The sequence below is a fragment of the Aotus nancymaae genome, unplaced genomic scaffold (assembly GCF_030222135.1).
Source record: "Aotus nancymaae isolate 86718 unplaced genomic scaffold, 86718_ANA_hifiasm-v0.15.2.pri h1tg000025l, whole genome shotgun sequence".
Taxonomy (NCBI): Eukaryota; Metazoa; Chordata; class Mammalia; order Primates; family Aotidae; genus Aotus; species Aotus nancymaae.
Genome location: NW_026988438.1, coordinates 17,795,230 through 17,815,670, shown reverse-complemented (window position 1 = coordinate 17,815,670; position 20,441 = coordinate 17,795,230). Strand labels below are relative to the sequence as shown.

The window sequence follows — 20,441 nt, the reverse complement described above, 5'->3', positions numbered from 1 at the left end:
ATAATCTCTTTATTTGCTTTTTTTCTTTTATATTAACCTTGAAGCTCCTTGAAATGGCAGCTTTTAATTTTTTTTTGTTTCCATAATACCTAATATATATTAATCCCTCAGAAAATAGTTTTGGAATGAATAGATAATACATCAGAAATGTTATTTTTATATTTTTTGAAAATCAGCCTTTTTGTTATAAAATTATGTTTTTATTGCCATGTTTATAAACATCAAAGTAAATTCTATAGAAACAATTTTAGACCTGAGTAAAAAACTTAAATTTAGAAATCTGAACAGTTTATAAAAACAAAAACACTTAATAGTCATAATGTAAAAAGCTTGTACAGAAACACAAAATACTTTAAGTTGTGTTTCATTAGGGTAAGGTTCATAGCACCAGAAGATACACTCTGTCCTTTGCTTGAGGTTTTTAAATGCAAGGTATGCATTTAAATATAATGTAGAGCTGGCAGAAAAGTAGAATCTGTTCATCAGCAAGGAGCTATTGCATCATAGTTGTACTGTTAGGGTAGGCTGCTGCTGAAACAAAAATGTAGGATTAAACACAGTAAACGTTTCTTAATCATGTAATAGTCCAAAGCATTTTCATTTAGATTAGGTAGGATGTGGACTCTGGTCAGGGACTCTGACTGACTGAGACATTGCCATCTCAAGCAGCATGACTTCTTTTTTGTGAGATGGTCTAACTCTGTCACCCAGTCCGGAGTGCAGTGGTGCGATCTTGGCTCACTGCAACCTCCGCCTCCTGGATTTGAGCGATTCTCTTGCCTCATTCTCCCGAGTAGCTGGGACTACAGGTCCACACCACCACACTTGGCTAATTTTTGTATTTTTAGTAGAGATAGGGTTTCACCATGTTGGCCAGCTGGTCTGGAACTCCCGACTTCAAGTGATCTGCCCACATTGGCCTCCCAAAGTGCTGGGATTACAGGCGTGAGCCACCCCACCTGGCCAACAACGTCACTTCTAAGGTTGTCCTGGGGGCTGTCTAGGCCCACTAGTTATAGCCAACTAGTTAGAGAAAAGAACATGAAGGAACAATTGTAGGAAGTTTTAGGAGCCACTCCTACAAGTAGCATATGTCACATCTGCACATATTCCATTCATTAACCTCCCTGTCACGTGACCATCCTAACTGCAGACAGACAAACAAAATGCTTCCACGCTTTAGCGTTTTCGTATACAGATAGCCGTCTTTGCCAAAGGTGTCTACATTAAGCCAAATCATATGTGTCTTAACTCTTAAGCTATAGTGTCATATAGAATCTAACTTTACCTGTAATTTCACCATAATTAAAAGAAACATTTTATCTCTATTTTTTTTACACATTGTATTATTAAATATTATTAAATGTTCAACTCCATTTTAACTCCATTGATATTTCCCTAAATTCTTTTACAATAAGATGAAATCCAACTGAATTTTCTTACTTGGCATTGATAAACTACTAAAGCATTGTTCTGTATTTCATTCCCCTATTAGGGCATAAAATAGAGGCTAATTTAGGTTTTCTTCTCTGTTGTTTAGATCATATCAGTGACATTCAATAAGCAAATAAAATTTACAGAGATAAATGATGCTTGTGAGTTAAATAGATAGTGCACAGAACTACAGTTTACTATAATTCCTCTTAAAGCTAGGACAGGCTGTGTTTTAGAGCTATTAAACTGAACCATTAGAAAGATTTATAGATTATATCCTTGGTAACATTCATTCAGTTTTATACAGGAAAATAGATTTGAGTATTACACTATTCTTGTCAAATTTAATCCCATGGTAATGAAGTTAATCTAGATTAAGCAGACGGCAGAAATATTAGCAGTATTTACTAAATAGTAATTGAATTTTAAGAAGGACTGTGTTAGGAATACAAAGGTCGTTCTCTGAGTATATCCCCAAGAATAAAAGTAACTTATGTAATTGAATAATACCTAATGAGAAAATGAATATAATTTACAAAATATGTGACTGAGGCTAATTTGCTTGTGCTTAGAATAAATTTATATTGAAGCATTATTTTTAACTCCTTTGGAGGTTCATCATCTTCTAGGCAATTAAACATTGGTGTTCCCACATCTCTTCTCATTTTATTCTTTTCCTGGGAAATGTTACCTTCTCCCAAGGCTTTTGTAAGTATACATTTCTCTGCCCTGGCCTAGACCTCTCTTATGAACTACATACTTCACTGCTGTATATAATTGCCTGTGTGAAAGCCCCTCCAGTCTGTCTCAAAACCACCTTAAATTCATCATGTTTAAAACTAAGATGATGTCCTTGCAACTGTACCTGGTTCTTTGGTCTTCCCTAACTCCATAAATGGCAGCACGAGCCAACCAACTGGGTATTCAAAGTAGAAACCTGGACACCAACTTTGACATTTCCTCTCCCATCCTGTCATCACTTAATTGTCAGCTTCCTCTCCTCAATCTTAAACTTCTTCCTTTTTCTTCATTTCCACTAGCTGCCATCATCTCTCAATTATACTACAGAAGTAAGAAAGTCAGAATAATCTTTTCAAATCTAATCACAACAACCTATTTTTCCTATCTCTAGTCCTGATTTTTCATTGACTGCCTATCACTTCTAAACTGAAAATGGAAGTGTTTTTTTATTTTTTTTTAATTCTACATGACTGAGCCCCTGCCTGTTTCTCTGGCCTTATCTCATACAATGCTTCTCGTCTAGTCCCATGCTCCAGCTACATTGACCTTTTTAATTTCACAAGGGTGCTACCCTCCCTCCTGCCACAGGCCTTTGAACATGCTGTATTCTTTCTAGCATGTCTTTCCCTCCCCCTTTCATCTGGTTAACTCGCACTCATCTTTAGGTGTCCACTCCATGCCGTTTTCCTAGGGATGCCCTCTCTGACCTCCCTGACTCCAGTTCTACCTCTCTTTATGGAGTTCTGTCAGTGGTGATTTTTTTGTTGTTGTTTATGTGTTTACTAATGTCTTTCTCCTTACTAGACTGTAAGTTCCATGGAGACAGTAAAGAAATTATGTCTGGTTTTTCCTATCATTGTATCCCCACTACCTGACATAGTGGATGGGACATAAAAGGTATTCAATAAATATTTGCTAAGGAGTCTGATGTGATAGAGTTAAGAAAATTTTTCTGAAAAATATTTGTGATAGAAAAGACTAAAATTTAGCATATTTAATGTCTGTCTGTATTCATTATATTAGTTGTCTTTATCTTTATTAAAAAGTAGCTTATGGAAATTTTTGAATAATAATCATACTATCCTAAGAAAGTTATTTTTATTTTGTATGCCTCACATTTTTTATATGTGACACATTTTAACACAGTAACCAATTTATGTTTATTAAAGGTCTTCACATAACATCCTAAACATTTTTCAACAGTTACTATAGGGAACACTTTTAATGACTATATATAAGAAAATTGTTTGGATGTGCTAAGCTAAAGCAAATTTGGGAGATGACACTTATTCTTGCATTCATTTGTGACTACTTTATTCCAAGTATTTTTTAAGAGGTAATAATATTTAATGCTATTATTTTTTAATTCCTTCTGTGTTGCAGACCCTATACTAAATGCATTACAAACAGAGACTTAAGACAGAATCAAAGTGGGTATAATTACCCTGTATTTTGCTCGGTTAAGTAAGTAACATCTGGAATTTGAACTCAAGACTGCCTGATTCCAAAGGATGATCTTTATACTATGTTTCATTGCTAACATTTTGAAAGGCAGCAATGAAAAAATTTGAGGAACTGTATGGGGCATGTATTCCAGATGTAGTATACTGAGGCAAATTCTAAAAAATTATCTTACAAAGAATTGTCTCCTGATTTCGGTATGAAGAAATATTTTTGAAAATAATTTTCAAATAGTAAAATAAAGAGAAGAAGAAAGTAAAAGAAATAAACATGAACTTTTTTATAGTTGTCATTTTCAAACTAAAAATGGCTCTCATGATTTTTATATGGCTCTAAAAGTAATAAATATATTATCTATGTGAATGAAAATCCAATAGGACACAGAGAAGTTAATATTGTTTGTAACAACAGTAGGCTTAATCTACATATAAAATTGTATAATATGCTTTTTAAAATTAATGCATGATATAAAGCTTTTCATATCAATAACTATATAACTACATAATCTTCTTATTATATAAACATACCATACTCTATTGCAATTTGCACCTTTTTTTGCTGTTGTAAACAGTGCTGTGATTAGCATCCTTCAAACATGCCTTGTGTGTCTATCCAATACTTAGGATAAATTTTTAGCAGTAAAATTACAAGTTTAAACAATATGCTCTTAATTAAAACTGTACATTTCTTATTTAAAGTGAAGTCCAGTATATTTTCATGTTTTCTGGACATTTGTATTTCTTTTTGTGATTTGTCATTTATATCCTTTTTACTTTTTTTTTTTTTCTGTTAAGGCCAAAAATATGTATGTTGTATTTTATCATTCATTTAAATTTTTTTTTTTTTTTTGAGATGGAGTTTCGCTCTTGTTACCCAGGCTGGAGTGCAATGGCGCAATCTCGGCTCACTGCAACCTCCGCCTCCTGGGTTCAGGCAATTCTCCTGCCTCAGCCTCCTGAGTAGCTGGGATTGCAGGCACGTGCCACCATGCCCAGCTAATTTTTTTGTATTTTTAGTAGAGACGGGGTTTCACCATGTTGATCAGGATGGTCTCGATCTCTTGACTTCGTGATCCACCCGCCTCGGCCTCCCAAAGTGCTGGGATTACAGGTGTGAGCCACCGCGCCCGGCCCTAAAAATATTTTTAAAATTTCCCTTTCTCCATTGTCCCATCTGTTACTTAGAGTGACACAGTCTAATTTTCAAATATTTTAGATTATTCTAGATGTCTTATTGTTTCACTTCAGTTTTACTAGTTAAGATTTCAGTCTTTGAAATTTGTTGAAGCTTGTTTAAGCTTATAGTCTGTCTTGATAACTATACCATGTGCATTTGACAGGAATGTATTGTAAAGTTGTTCATCATAGTGTTCTATGAATGTTAATTAAGGTTAATGGTGTCCTTTAAATTGTCAGCATCTTTACTAATAAAAATTAAAGACTAGTACTATCAGTTGATGAGAGGGGGATGTTAATTTTTTTATTTATGAATGTGGATTTGTATCTAGCTCCTCCTTAATGCTGTCAATTTGCTTAATCTGTTTTGAAGCTCTGGTATTAGGCTCATATACATTTATGATTATGTCTTTCTGACTCTTTTCTCATGACCCTTATTTTTTATTATTGTTTTTTCTTTATCTGATATTAATGTAGCACTTCAGCTTTTTTATCCTATTTGCATATCTTGTAAATTGCATATGGTTGAGTTCTTTATCCATTCTAATAACCTCTACCTTTTTATTGGACTGTTTAGTCCATTTACATTTAATGTAATTATCGCTGTGGTTGGATTTAGATCGTCCATTTCACTCTCTGTTTGTTTCTTTTTTATGTTTGTCTCTTATTTTTCATTCTCTGTTCCTTCTTCTCTGCTGTCTTTTGAATTAGTTGAATAATCTTGGGATTTGATTTTAATTATCTGTTGGGTTTTTAGTTTATTCATCTTTGCATTTTCTTCTTTAACTTGCTGCTTTCTGGACAGTTGTATACATTCTTCTCATTTTATAGTGGGAATTAGTGTAGTACCACTTCACATAAAAATGTAAGAATCTTAACAACTATATATGGGTTCATTGCCCCATCCCTTATGCTATCATTATTATAGACATAATCATAAATATCACAATACAGTGTCATAATTTTTGCTTTAAACAGCCATATGTATTTTAAATAAACGAATCCATCTTTTTTTTGTTCTTCAGATTGGATCATTTCTTTCTCCAAGTTCACCAAATTTTCCCTCTGATCTCTTTTTCATCTCTTCTAAACTGCGGTTAAGCCAACAGTGTAAAAAAAATTTTCAGAATTGTTTTTCAGTTCTAGAATTTCCACTTGGTTCTTTTTTATAGCTTTTATTTATTTACTTAGTTTTCCTGGCTTTTTGTTCTTTACAAACTATTTTTCTTTATGTTCTTGATCATAAAGTTTTTTAAATCCATGGTGATTACTAATTCCAACATATGGATTACCTCAAGGATGGTGTCCACTATTGCATTTTCTGACTTTTTCCAGTTTTTCCACATGTCTAGTAATTTGAAATTGGTATCTTAGACATTTAGAATATATTGCTTTGGCATTATATGTAGGCTTCAGTTTGATATTTGGAGAGTCTACATCCAGAATCTGTGCTTCCTGTCACTCTCTCTTTTCTAGGATATTCTCCCTCATGTCTGAATGCTCTGGTCCTCTTGAATCTAATCTCAGGTTCTTAAGCTAGTAAAAATCCAAGATTCTGTCCTTTTGTCAAATGTCGTCTGCCCACAGAGAAAAACTTGTAGAAATAGAAACTCATATAGTGCTTTTTCATTTTGTCAGACATTAACTCCTCTCCAGTTTCTGCCTAGTGTCCTCAAATAGTTGTGATTTATATTTTGTCCAATATTTATAGTTATTATCTGTAGGAGAGTTGGTCTGATAGTAGCTACTTTACCATTACCAGAAGTGGAACTCTGTTTATTATATTCAGAGTATCCCTTATGGTTTTCTTAAGAATACCAGGAGGGCTATCCTATCATTTGTAAATAACGGTTATCATACCTGAACCTTTCCCTTATCTTTTATCTGGAGAAGTTGTCTAGATCTCAGATTCATTTGAACAGGAAATAAATTCTTGTAATGCATCAGTGAACAGATATTTGAAATTCTTTTTAAATTAAGAATTAGGCTATTGGTTTGAAAGAGATTGTGTTTATTATGTTAAAACAGTATATTTTTATTACTATTTAAGAGCTATCTTTTTAAAAATTCAGGAGTAATTTTTCAGGTTGTCTTCCTTTTTCCAGATCTTTTTCAAAAATGATAACACCGATTTTCTCCTTTGATACATAGGTATTATAAATTTCTTTCCTAATGTTCAACTGTTCTTATATTCCAGGAATAAGGCATACTTGGGCTTGGGATATACATTTTGTATATTTGATTTCCTATTAATAATATTTTATGTAGACAGTAAATGGTGTCTTAACTCACATCAACTTAGCTTTCAGGATTCTCTTTATCAAACAGACTGACCACTCCTGCTAGGGGGCTCCTTTTCGGAATTCCCATGCACTTAGCTTGAATGCATACCAATTAACAAACTTGATTATTTCAGTTGTATACCTTGTTGTAATTACATAATATAATGGAATGGTACTGATAAAACATGAGTAGTTATTTATTGAAATCTCATGTAGAGGCTTTAGAAAACCTTGATAAAGGCAAGTTAGTTTTAAAATTGCTCTGACATTGTGTGTGAGTGAAATAACTGAAGAAAAAGGGGAGGTCGTAAAAATCTAGGCCTTTATATTCATATTGCTATCTGAATGTGTTTTAAATCTTAATCTAAGGAAATAACAATTAGAAATGGACAATGTTTTGTGGGTAGAGTTTAAGCAAGAAATAGGAAATAGAAGGAGAACAATAAGTCAAAGAAAAGCGCTTGGCCCTACATAAAAAAGATTAGTAAGGCTAGGTATAGTGGCTTAGATCTGTAATTTTAGCACTTTGAGAGCCAAGACAGGAAGATCACCTGAGCTTGGGAGTTCAAGACACACTTGGGCAACATAGTGAGACCTTGTCTCTACAAAAATTCAAAAAACAGAAAAAGAAGCCAGGCATGTTGGCACACACATAAGTCCCAGTTACTCAGGAGGTTGAGGTTGGATGATCACTTGAACCCAGGAGTCCAAGGCTGCAGTGAGCCATGATCGTACCACTGCACTCTAGGCTGAGTGACAGAGCTAGACCTTGCCTCAAAAATAAAAAAGTTAGTAAATTAATACATATGTTTTATTAAATGTTTGAGGTATGTGTATATAGTTGTTTTTATAATTCTGCGTTTTATGATTTTGCATTTTACATATCCCAACTATTTGTGCTGATAATGTCAAGGTTTGAAGGTTGGGTTTGAAGGTTTGGCATTTTAGGTTTTTATAATTGCTTTTAAAAAATATCTAGGGGCCGGGTGCGGTGGCTCACACCTGTAATCTCAGCACTTTATGAGGCTGAGGTACATGGATCACCTGTCAGGAGTTCGAGACCAGCCTGGCCAACGTGGTGGAACCCCATCTCTACTAGAAATACAAAAAATTAGCCAGGCAGGGTGGCAGGCACCTTTAATCCCAGCCACTTGGGAGGGTAAGGCAGGAGAATTTCTTGAACCCCGGGGGCGGAGAATGTAGTAAGCCAAGATCGCACCATTGCCCTCCAGCTTGGGCAACAAGAGTGAAACTCCATCTCAAAAAAAACCAAAAACAAAAACAAAACCTAGAAATCTTCCTTTTTTCTTTATGCTTATGCAAGGACACAAGAATTAATTTTTATCTGAAAATTTTTTTTAAATTTATTGTTCTCGTTGCCTGGGCAATGGAAACTCCATCTCAAAAAAAAAAAAAACCTAGGAAACTTTATTTTTTCTTTATGCTTATGCAAGGACATAAGAATTAATTTCTACTTGAGAATTTTTAAAATTTTGTTTATGAAACCATATGAACCCTATACTTTTTAAAGAAATAATGACTGTATTCTTCAGTTTCTTCCAATGTTATTAGTCTGCTTAGAATTACTACCTTTTCGGCTGGGCACGGTGGCTCACGCCTATAATCCCAGCACTTTGGGAGGCTGAGGCAGGTGGATAACGAGGTCAAGAGATCGAGACCATCCTGGTCAACAAGGTGAAACCCCGTCTCTACTAAAAATACAAAAATTAGCTGGGCATGGTGGCGCGTGCCTGTAATCCCAGCTACTCAGGAGGCTGTGGCAGGAGAATTGCCTGAACCCAGGAGGCGGAGGTTGCAGTGAGCCGAGATCGCGCCATTGCACTCCAGCCTGGGTAACGAGCGAAACTCCGTCTCAAAAAAAAAAAAAAAAAAGAATTACTACCTTTTCATGAGTTCTTCAGCCTTAATTATTTACAATTTCCTGGAATATTATCTACTTCAGTAATAATATTGGCATATGGTTTTATATTCATATGTTCATTAAACAGATTTCTATTTAATATACACTTTGACCTAGGCTCTAGGCTGAGTAATGGCGATAAAATCAATTGCAATGTAGGTCAAGCTCTGCCCATAAGTAAGTTTACAGTTTGAAAGACATTGCATTTTGTTAGAGTTCTTTTAATTTTCTCTCTACATATAGCTGTATCTTATTTTCAGTTTCAATGTGTATATGCTGAGTTTTCCCAATTGCCTTAGCTTTTTTTTTTTAATTCTTAGATTTTTGTCTTTCTTTTTTTCTGCAGTTTATTAGGTTGTCTATCATTTTTTTCTATCAATAGTTCCTAACATATAATTTCTGCTTTACCTTTATCACATTCTTTCATTTTTCTGGGGTTTGACTGGTTGTAGGGTTTTTGTTTTTGTTTTTGTTTTTTAATGATGAGGTCTCAATTACATGTATTATCTTCATTAGAAAATTCTAGTTCTTTGGTGTTTTCTTTACTTTTCCTTTGAAGTGTTTCTCCTCCCTTGGTCTTAAAGAACATTAATTTGTGTCTCAAATGGAACCATGGAACCATTCTCTTTATTTGGCCACTGAATTTTTTTTTTAATTATGGCTTTTTTTGTGCAAGGAAATCTTTTATGCTAATCCTGAGTCTCTGTAATGCAGCTGTCTCTCTGCAGCTGTCTCTGAACTCTGAGCCCAACCTTGGGTCTAAATAAGAGGACTCAGCCTACCTATTCAGCTCTTTCTCAGTTTCCTGACAGTCACAGAGATCAGGTACGCTCATTCAGTTCCAGTGAAAGGAGTTAGCCTTCCCAGAAAAGAGAACACACTATAAGCCACTGCAATTCAGTCAGTGTGGCACTTGTTCAAATGTAGAGAAATAGGCCATTGAAACAGAATAGTAAATATAATTTACAGTATTTGGGAATTTAATTTATCCAAAGATGACTAGATCAGTGGGGAAAGGATATATAATTTATTAAATGATCCTAATGTGACTGGCCAGTCAAATGAATTAAATGAAATTGGAAGACCAAGAAAAAAAGGATCAGGGATATAAAGTTAATTCATCAAATTTAGGAGAAGGTCTAGGAGACTTACGTGTAAATCTAAAGACCGAAGAAAACCTCTGAGTTTCTAAGACAAGAAAACAAGCTAAAGAAGAGATATCTATGTTAAAGTATATTGGATTTTTAACATTTTGTTGTAAGTATACCATAAACAAAGTGAGGAAACATAATTTTGATTTGGAAACAATATTAGCTAATGTTTATTGTATACAAAAACCTTCTTTAAATTGATAAGAAATTGTTAAATATCACAGTAGCAAAATGGCGAAAAGATATGGATAGGTAATTCATGGAAGAGCACATCCAAATGGCCAAGAAACACATCAAAAGATGTTTGAATTCATCAGTTGTCAGGAAAAGGCGAATTAAAATAACAATGAACTATCCGTTTATAAATGTTTAAAAGAACTAACATTCGTTGCTGTAGAAGAAATTGGTAAGGTTCCTCATTGCTGACAGAAGTAAAATTTGTTAAAACCCACCAGGCGTGGTGGCTCACACCTCAGGAGGCTGAGGCAGGCAGATCACTTGAGGTTAGGGGTTCAAGACCAGCCTGGGCAACATGGTGAAACCCCGTGTCTACTAAAAAACAAAATACAAAACTTCGCTGGGAGTGGTGGTGCATGCCTGTAATCTCAGCTACTGGGGAGGGTGAGGCATGAGAATCTCTCGAACCTGGGAGGCGGAGGCTGCAGTGAGCTCAGATCATTCCATTGCACTCCAGCCTGGGTGACAGAGTGAGACCCTGTCTCAAAAAAAAAATTTGTTATAACTCTTTTGGAAAGCCATCTAGCATTATCTTTTAAAAACATGATGGGCCTTAGACACATTAGCCTTATTCCAGGGAATTTATACCAAGGAAATATCAATATAAACATGAATATATACATGACTATAACTGCACTGATGTATATTGCAGCCTCATTGTGGCAAAGAAATAACTGTAAACAAAGTAGGGGGATATTTGACTAAATCATGATACACAAATTGTTTCATGCAGTAGATTAATATGCAGTCATTAAAAAGAAGGAACTAATGTTAAACTAGTTTACTTGGAGAGATTTTCAGGTTAAGTGGGAAAAGGAGATAAAGTTTACATAATATTCTACTTATGTAAAATAATCACCAGAAAACCTCTGTATATACAGATAGTCCCTGACTTAGGATGGTTTGACTTAGGGAAACGATTTTTTTTTTTAACTGATAATGGTGCTAAATCAATATGCATTCAGTGAATCCATACTACTATTGAAATGCTAGGCAACCGCTTTGAGCCGTAGCTCCTAGTCAACTACACATTTTCAACTTAGGATATTTTTAGTTTACAATGGGTTTATAAGGCCGTAACCCCATCATAAGTCAAGGAGCATCTGTATTTTTATATGCGTTTGTTTATGTTTCTTACCTGGAAATATACTCCTCTATTTTCATTGCATGTTGAAGTCATACTTATCTTGTTAAACTGCCAAGTACATTTGCTTAATATGGTTGAAAAAAAAAAAAACCTTGTGTAGAAAATTTCCAGTTATTTGTATTTGAGCTATAAAATTTTATAGAATGTGCTTACAGTGAAAAATTTACCCTTTAATCTTTTCAGAAACAGTGTGTGATCATAGAAAGAACACAGGCTTTGGAATCACAGAAATTGGTTCCAAATCTGTGTGAGCTTGGACAAGTTATATAACTTCCTTCAGTCTTGATTTCTTCACCTAAATCATAATTGAATAGTCTGCTGGGGGCATTAAATGAAATAATGTGTGTAAAACACCTAGCAAAGTAATTGAATGCATTAGTTTGTTGTTTTTAAAGGGTTAGGTTTTTATGGCTCTAGACATTATAATATGTTTTACTTGGCAATTTTTAAAATGTTCACAGTAGGAAGATAATCTTTTTTGGTTAAACCAGGTTCAAGATCACTTAATATAGAATTTATACCTAATTCACTAAAACTTTGTTTATAACTCCAATTTCTTCAGAAGTTTCTTCTGCTTTCAAGCTGTTTATTAAATGATTTTTAGGCTATTGGCATTTTGACATATCTGTAGTGAACTATGTAATCATTTTACAACTTGATGCCAGTGAAGACAATTAAAAAATTATATTTTTTGAAAGAGTAAAGAAGCTAAATTAAACCTATCCCAGTGAAAATGTAGTGAATTCCAAGAGTGATATGTGAGTGACCTGTTTTGATTGTTAGTAGAAAGTCCTGGAAATTGTCTGTACTGCTAGATCTTGACATGGTTGTAAGCCACAATCAAGTAAATTTGGTGTAAAAACGTTAATAACAAGAACATACCTAGACATTTGTTTGCAGTTACTACTTTTATATAATACGTTTTTCTTTATGACCTACATTTTAAAATTTATTCTCATTTTTTGTTATTAAATAGCCTTTAAAACATTACCAAATTTTCTGTTTTTTGAGAGCTATGCATTCCATTTTTCTTTAAGACTGGGACAGGGAGAAATTACTTGAAGCTTGGATGTCCAACCCAGAGAACTGCTGCCAACGATCAGGTGTTCAAATGCCAACCCCACCACCAAGTGGGTATAATGCCTGGGACACACTCCCATCTCCAAGAACTCCAAGGACTACACGCTCTTCTGTCACTTCCCCAGATGAAATCAGCTTATCTCCTGGGGATTTAGACACCAGTTTGGTATGATTTGGTATCCACTTTACTTCTCATAGCTTTATTTTTAGTCTTTTAGCATTCAAATAATTTAATATTGTTCCATGGAGTGTCTTATTGTATTCTTGTAATTGAATCCTATACCTTTCTTGAAAGGTTCAGGTATTTTCTTGCTTCAGTCAATTTTTATTATTACAGAATAGTTTTGTGATCTCTGAATTACAGATTGAAAAAAAGTTTTCTTTCCTCATTTCGAAACAGAACTTAAAACAGTTTAGGGAAACCATCTATTTTATTTTCCCTTAAAACTTCAATTGCTTAAAGATTTAAATACAGGCCTGGTGTGGTGGCTCACGCCTGTAATCCTAGCACTTTGGGAGACTGAGGTGTGTGGATTGGCTGAGCTCAGGAGTTCAAGACCAGCCTTGGCAACATGGTGAAGCCCTGTCTCTACTAAAATGCAAAAAATGAGCTGGGCATGGCAGCATGCGCCTGTAGTCCCAGCTACTCGAGAGGCAGAGGCAGGAGAGCTGCTTGAACCCGGGAGGCGGAGGTTGCAGTGAGCCAAGGTCACACCACTGCACTCCAGCCTGGGTGACAGAGCGAGACTCCATCTCCAAAAAAAATTAAAAATTAAAAAAAAAAAAGATTTAAATACAATATATTAGCCAGGCACAGTGGTGTGCACCTGTAATCCCAGCTACTTAAGCGGCTGAACTGGGAAGATCAGTTGAACCCAGGAATTTGAGACCACCTTAGGCAATATAGCAAGACCCCATCTCAAAATACGTACACACACATATATATATCATATTGAAATATAAAAAGTTAAGTTTGTGATAAGTACTGTAAACCAAAAATACAAACATTTTTTATAATTTCTTAAAAGCTAATTTTTAAACATTTACAATATATTGATAGTTATGTATTTGTTTCAGTAAAGCTTCTGGAGTTTGTTATAGATGCATTTCCAAAATAAGTGTTTTGTTATTTTAAGAAACAGTACTGCCATTGTCAGCATTTTTAATTGGCATATCATTGGTGTGCTGTTATAGGAGATTTTTATATTTCTTGAATGACTCAGCCACTCAAAATATGTGATAAATATCAGTCCTTCTCATATTATCTGTGCCTTTTTGAAAAACAGAATCCTGTAATTTTCATATGTAACATGATAAATTTTGCTTCTAGAGAGCTATTATTTAGAAGATATTAAGTAGGCATAAAAGTGATTGCCGTTTTTGCTATTAAAATGGCATAGTTTTAATGCATAGTTATTTTTTTGTTTTTTAGGGTTTTCTTGAGACAGAGTTTTGCTCTTGTTGCCCAGGATAGAGTGCAATGGCGTAATCTTGGCTCACTGCAACCTCCACCTCCTGGGTTCAAGTGATTCTCCTGCCTCAGCCTCCCAAGTAGCTGGAATAACAAGCATGCGACACCATGCCCAGCTAATTTTTATATTTTTAGTAGAAACAGAGTTTCACCATGTTGGTCAAGCTGGTCTTGGACTCCTGACCTCAAGTGATCCACCCGCCTCAGCCTCCCAAAGTGCTGGGATTACAGACATGAGCCACTGCGCCCAGCCTAATACATAGTTTTATAGCCGGGTTCTCTCCCTGGAAAGTCTGGATATCTTGAGTTGCCAAATTAAAAATACAGTTACTCTGCTTTTGTAGATTTTGAAGGGTAAGTGTAATGTGAAGGACGTGATACTGAAGTGGTTATTTTGCAATATACAATTTGATGTTGACCCAAATAATTTGTTTCTTGTACTTCCTTTTCCAAATGCACAGTTGCTGATCATTACATAAATTTGGAATTTAAGGGTTTGATTTTTGCATTAAAACATTTAAATCCCATTATTATTTATAGTGAGGTAGTCATGGTATTTGTTACTCAATTAAAGGCGCACTAACTGTCCTTAAAACTTTGAAAGAGTTAACTTTTGAAAAGTTTTAATTACCATACTAGTATTTTTGCCTTTTAAAACAGTGAACAAGGCCGAGTGCAGTGGCTCACGCCTGTAGTCCCAACACTTTGGGAGGCCAAGGCAGGTGGATCACAAAGTCAGGAGTTTGAGACCAGCCTGACCAACATGGTGAAACCCCGTCTCTACTAAAAATACAAAAATTAGCCACGTATAGTGACGCACACCTGTAATCCCAGCTACTCAGGAGAGGCAAGAGAATCGCTTGAACCTGAGAGGCAGAGGGTACAGTGAGCCGAGATCATACCACTGCACTCCAGCCTGGCCAACAGAGCGAGACTCCGTCTCCAAAAAAAAAAAAAGTGAACAAAATGAATGTATTATTCTCTTTCAAAAGTATAGCTCTGTTTAAATCATTGTTGTTCTTCATCTCCAGTGTGACATTTGTATGTGCAGTATCTCTGTATTTGAAGACCCCGTGGATATGCCCTGTGGACATGACTTTTGTAGAGGATGTTGGGAGTCGTGAGTATATGAGCACCTTAGCATTTCTTACTGCATGATAGCACTCTGATTTGTTAGTAAAATTGTTTGCTTTCAGTATCTAATGATACAAATTGTTTATAGACTTCTGAGTTACAGAAATGAATTTAGACTTTACTAGTAAGGAAAAATATTTTTGTTTTTATTTTTACATCTTCTCCAGCTATTTTGATTAATGCTATAGCTTAATATAAGATACCTTTAGAAACAAAGCAGGTATACAAATAATTTTTTTTAGTATTTTAATTTATATTACATCTAATGTAAATTTCAAACAAGAATATATTTGTCTTATATCCCAGGAATTTTAAGCATATTTTTTTGTGCTGTCTCTCAATTTTCTGTGACAAGCAAAATGCTTTGAAAATCTGTAAGATTATGCATGTTTAAAATTCCTTTTTAGTGAATGCAAAGTTAAATATTTCTGCTAGACATAGTTGGGTATATTTTACAAATGGAAAATTTGTTTTGCTTCTTACCCTTCCCATCACCTTTCAAGATTTATACTTTTTCACCATCCATTAACTTTGCTCTTACGTTACACTTTTCGAGAGAAGTTTCTAAACAAAGATTGATATGATTAGCAATGTAATATCATGTTTATCTCTGGAGACACACAAAGCTATTGTTTGATGACCTAAGTGAAGTATGTCATTGGTATTTAAGGAAATCTTAGAAATCAGTTTTCAACCTTTTTTTTTTTTTAATGGAATACCAGTTAGCAAGTATAGGGAGCTGGGGAATACTGTGTGGGTGAGAGAGCAAGAACCTGAGCGGACTTTCTGAGTTTTCTTTTTAAACAGCTTTGTTGAGGTACAATTGACATACATAAAGCCACACATTTAAAATAAATACTTTGATAAGCTTTGATATCTGTATACAACCTTGAAACCATCACCACAACCCCTAGAATCTCTCATTCCCAAGTTTCCTCATTTCCCATTGAATCCCTGCTACTCTTCTCTTTCTGCCTCCTTTTTTATCACCCCCAATTTGTAGGCAACCACTGAGCTGTCATTCTGGTTTAATTTTTTTTTTTTTTTTTTTTGAGACAGGGTCTCACTCTGACACCCAGGCTGGAGTGCAGTGGTGCTATCTTGGTTCATTGCAACCTCTTCCTTTTCAGGTTCAACCGATTCTCATGCCTCTGTCTTCCAAGTAAGCTGGGACTATAGGCGTACATCAACATGCCCTGCTAATTTTTGTATTTGTAGTAGAGATGGATTTTGCCATGTTGGTCAAGCTGGTCTCAAACTCCTGACTTCAAGTGATCTGCCCACCTCAGCCCCCGAAAGTGTCTGGTTTGATTTTGAGTACATTTCTTTAGCTGTTTTCCAAATTGGAGTAAGAGGCAGGAGGGGGAAAAAACTACTGCTTTTTAAAAGTCAGAATAAATAAGAATATCTGGTTGTTCTTTTTAAGACAGACTAGTATCTACTCAGAGTCTACTTAGATAGGATCAGATCAGTACAGGTGTTACAGGTAAAGTAATTGACAAGGGTCAGAGCTCACAATACAAAGCTATCCTTAATCCAGTTGTGGAGGCAGAAAATACTTTCCAGGTACAGTACTTTATTTATCTTACAATTATTAACTGTACTGAATTAGGAAGTATTACCTGAGCTCTACCAAGTTAGCTGTTGTTCTTGGTGTGTATGTGAAAACTGAATCCTTCAAGGATTTTCTTAATTTTTTTGAGCTTCATTGACCTTCTTCACCTGACTTATATCACAGGAACTCTCTCTCAAACTCATCACAAACTAGGCATAAGAAGTTTATGGTAATATTTAAATTCAAAAGATCTAATTATTGATTTCCTTAGTACCTTCCAGCCTACCTAGGATTCTCTTTCCCACCCCTTCCAATTTTGTCAAATCAGGCACCAATAAAACAAGTTCTATGTTGGGTGAGTCATATGTTGATGAAATCTTTTTTTTTTTTTTTTCAGATGGAGTTTTGCTCTTGTTACCCAGGCTGGAGTGCAGTGGCGCAGTCTCAGCTCACTGCAACCTCCGCATCCTGGATTCAAGCGATTTTCCTGCCTCCCTGAGTAGCTGGGATTATAGGCGCCTGCCACCAAGCCCAGCTAATTTTTTGTATTTTGAGTAGAGACAGGGTTTCACTTATGTTGGCGAGGCTGGTCTCGAACTCCTGACCTCAGGCAATTTGCCTGCCTCAGCCCCACAAAGTGCTGGGATTACAGGCGTGAGCCACCTTGCCCAGCCAATGAAATCATTTTTAAATTATCACAGTTTTTTTTCTAGGAATATAGAAAAAGAAACTCCTGTCTAAAACCAAGGAATAGTTTTTAAAGGTCCTCAGATAGTTTGAAAGCCCCTCAGTCTATCTTACTCTTCCTAACCTTTTTATCGGTACAGCTAGATGCTTTAGTGCAGGCTTGTCTAACCTGCAGCCCACGGGCCGCATGTGGGCCCCAGGACAGCTTTAAATGTGGCCCAACACAAATTCATAAACTTTCTTAAAATGTTATGAGATTTTTTTTTTTTTTTTTTGCAATTTTTGTTTTCAGCTCATCAGCTGTCATTATTGTTAGTCTATTTTTTGTGTAGCCCGAGACAGTTTTTCTTCCAGTGTGGCCCAGGAAAGCCGAAATGTTGGATACTCCTGCTTTAAAGTATGGATGCCAAGGGATAAAAGAAAAGGGAATAGCCAGGCATAGTGGCACATGCCTGTAGTCCTACCTACTTGGGCAGCTGAGCCAGAAGTATCACTTGAGCCCAGGAGTTAAAGACTACAGTGAGCTGTGATCACACCACTGCACTCCAGCCTGGGCAGTAGAGCAAGACCCTGTCGATCAGTTGATCAATCAGTCAATAGATTAGATAGAAATTATTTTCTAGCCAGAATAAAATTTCTTTGCTAATATTGAGGATAAGAGCTCAGGTTCTGGATATAGCAGGTCACTGGGTTGTGAATTCCAACTCTGCTATTAGTTGTTGATTTAGGTAAGTGGTAGTCTGCCTGTGCCTCAGTTTCCTAATCTATAAAGTGGTGATAATAGTAAGTACTTCATAGGATGATCGTTGGTTTTTAAAGTTTCCTACTATATGTAAAGTGCTTAAAACAGGATCTTGCATATAGTAATCACTCAATAAATATTGCTTATCATCTTCCTAAGTGTCGTAATAAGCAGAGAGAGCCTACCTATGGTATCATCTGTGAATCTTACCTGAAAGACAAAAACATAGGAAAAGTTTGCCCCAGATTTATCTCCTTTACTGACACTCATCAACTCCATGTTCTGCTCATAAATTTTTGTTAAATTGTATCTTGATGAGAAATAATAACATGGCTAAAAGAACTGATCCTATCTTCAATGATGTCTTCTCAGTTCTGTCATTTAATTCCCCAGAGATGATTAAATCTGCTCTGATATATTTAAAATACATAAAATTCAAAACATCAACATGTAGTAAATGTGTCTAAACAAACTCTGAACTTTGACAAGGGGCCTATAAGTATTATAATAAATGATATCCAACTTCCCAGGAAATCTATTCATAGCTAAAAAGAAGGGAATCTTGTTGTGTGAAAAAGGAACTCTACAGTTAACAGTTCTCTAACTTTTAGTCTTAAGACTTCTTTATAGTCTTAAAAGTTGTTGAGGATTCCAAGGAGCTTTTGTTTATATTAGATGCACTTATAGTCCCAGCTACTCAGAAGGCAGAGATTTGAACCCAGGAGGTTGATGCTGCAGTGAGTCGAGATCATGCCACTGCAGTCCAACCTGGGTAACAGGATGAGACCCTGTCTCAAAAATACATGTATATAAAATCCATTAGTCTATCTTGCATTTTGAATAGATCTTTTACCTATGCGTCATTGTGTCATGTCATTCATTGATCATTTGGAAAATATTGGTCCCCTGAGTTATGCAGATCTTCCAACATTGACATATTTCCTTACACATAAATATAGTGAAAAATCACATTAGTTAATCTCATTACCAATCCCATCAGAAAAGTCTTTAAGTATTGGGAATGATGACAGATAAAAGTTTTTCAAAGTTCTAATTTTTATTTGAAGGCTTGAATTTTATCATTGCCAACAAATGCTGTCATTTTTTTCCTTGAAGTGACAGGCTCATTTCATTCATTTTCAAAAGAAAATGTGTCTGCCATACACCCAAGTCTGAATAATCATTGTTTATAGTCACTTTTTCCAATAAAAATAGTATTTAATGAAAAAGCAGGTATGCCTGCCTGCGACTTCAACAGTCTCCTGAGAGCTTTGCTTTGAGACAACCATCATGTTTGCATATACAGCTGCATTTCATTATGCTTACTTCCCATTTCTTTGCACGGAATACCCAAAAGATGTCTGTTAACGTGTCATCGTTCAATAAAATTAATAATTCTTATGATTCTATCAAGGACTTTTTTTTTTTTTTTTTTGAGACAGTCTCGCTCTTTCACCCAGGCTGGAGTGCAGTGGCGAGATCTTGGCTCACCGTAACCTCTGCGTCCCAGGTTCAAGCAATTTTCATGCCTCAGCCTCCTAAGTAGCTGGGATTACAGGCACACACCACCATGCCCGGCTCATTTTTGTATTTGTAGTAGAGCCAGGGTTTCACCATGTTGGCCAAGCTGTTCTTGAACTCCTCACCTCAGGTGATCTACCCTCCTCAGCCTCCCAAAGTGCTGGGATTACAACCCTGAGCCACCGCACCTGGCGAAGGACATTCTTAAATGAAACTTTTTTAAACAACTGTAAGTGTAGGGCAGGGAAGAATACAAGGACAGTTTTATTGCCTCTGCTCTGACTTGTTCTGAGGCACCAACAGTTTTAACCAAAAAAAACAAAGTCTTAGTGCCATTATGAAAATAGTTTTGACCTCATGAAACCCCTGAAAGGTATCAGGCACCCCCACAGTTTCACAGACCATATTCTGAGAACTGTAGCCATACAGCATTTCCCGAGTGCTTCATCCATCCTTATTTCTGCCAAAATATTTTTTTCCCTAACATTCAGAGTTATACAAATAATTGACTGACTGGAAACTGAGGTGCTTAATGCCCTTCTATTGAGATATATCAGAGTTTTATGGAGACAATGCTGTTTTTAAATCATATTGGAAATAGAGGGGAAGATTTAAAACGTGTTGAATTTAAAATGTCTGTGGAGCATTTAAATGATAATATCCTAGGTTAGACATAGTGGCTCACCCCTATAAACCCATCAC

General features: G+C 35.6%; 1 protein-coding gene across 9 annotated transcripts in view; it reads left to right on the top strand.

Annotated features, from left to right (window-relative positions):
* ANKIB1 (ankyrin repeat and IBR domain containing 1) overlaps positions 1-20,441 on the top strand; it is a 159,579-nt gene that overhangs the window by 87,234 nt on the left and 51,904 nt on the right. For all 9 annotated transcript variants that reach the window (XM_012450828.2, XM_064380395.1, XM_012450827.2 and 6 more), the window contains 2 exons: positions 12,587-12,795; positions 15,132-15,220. In XM_012450828.2, the coding sequence (XP_012306251.1) occupies positions 12,587-12,795; positions 15,132-15,220 (298 nt within the window). The remainder of the gene's footprint in view (positions 1-12,586; positions 12,796-15,131; positions 15,221-20,441) is intronic.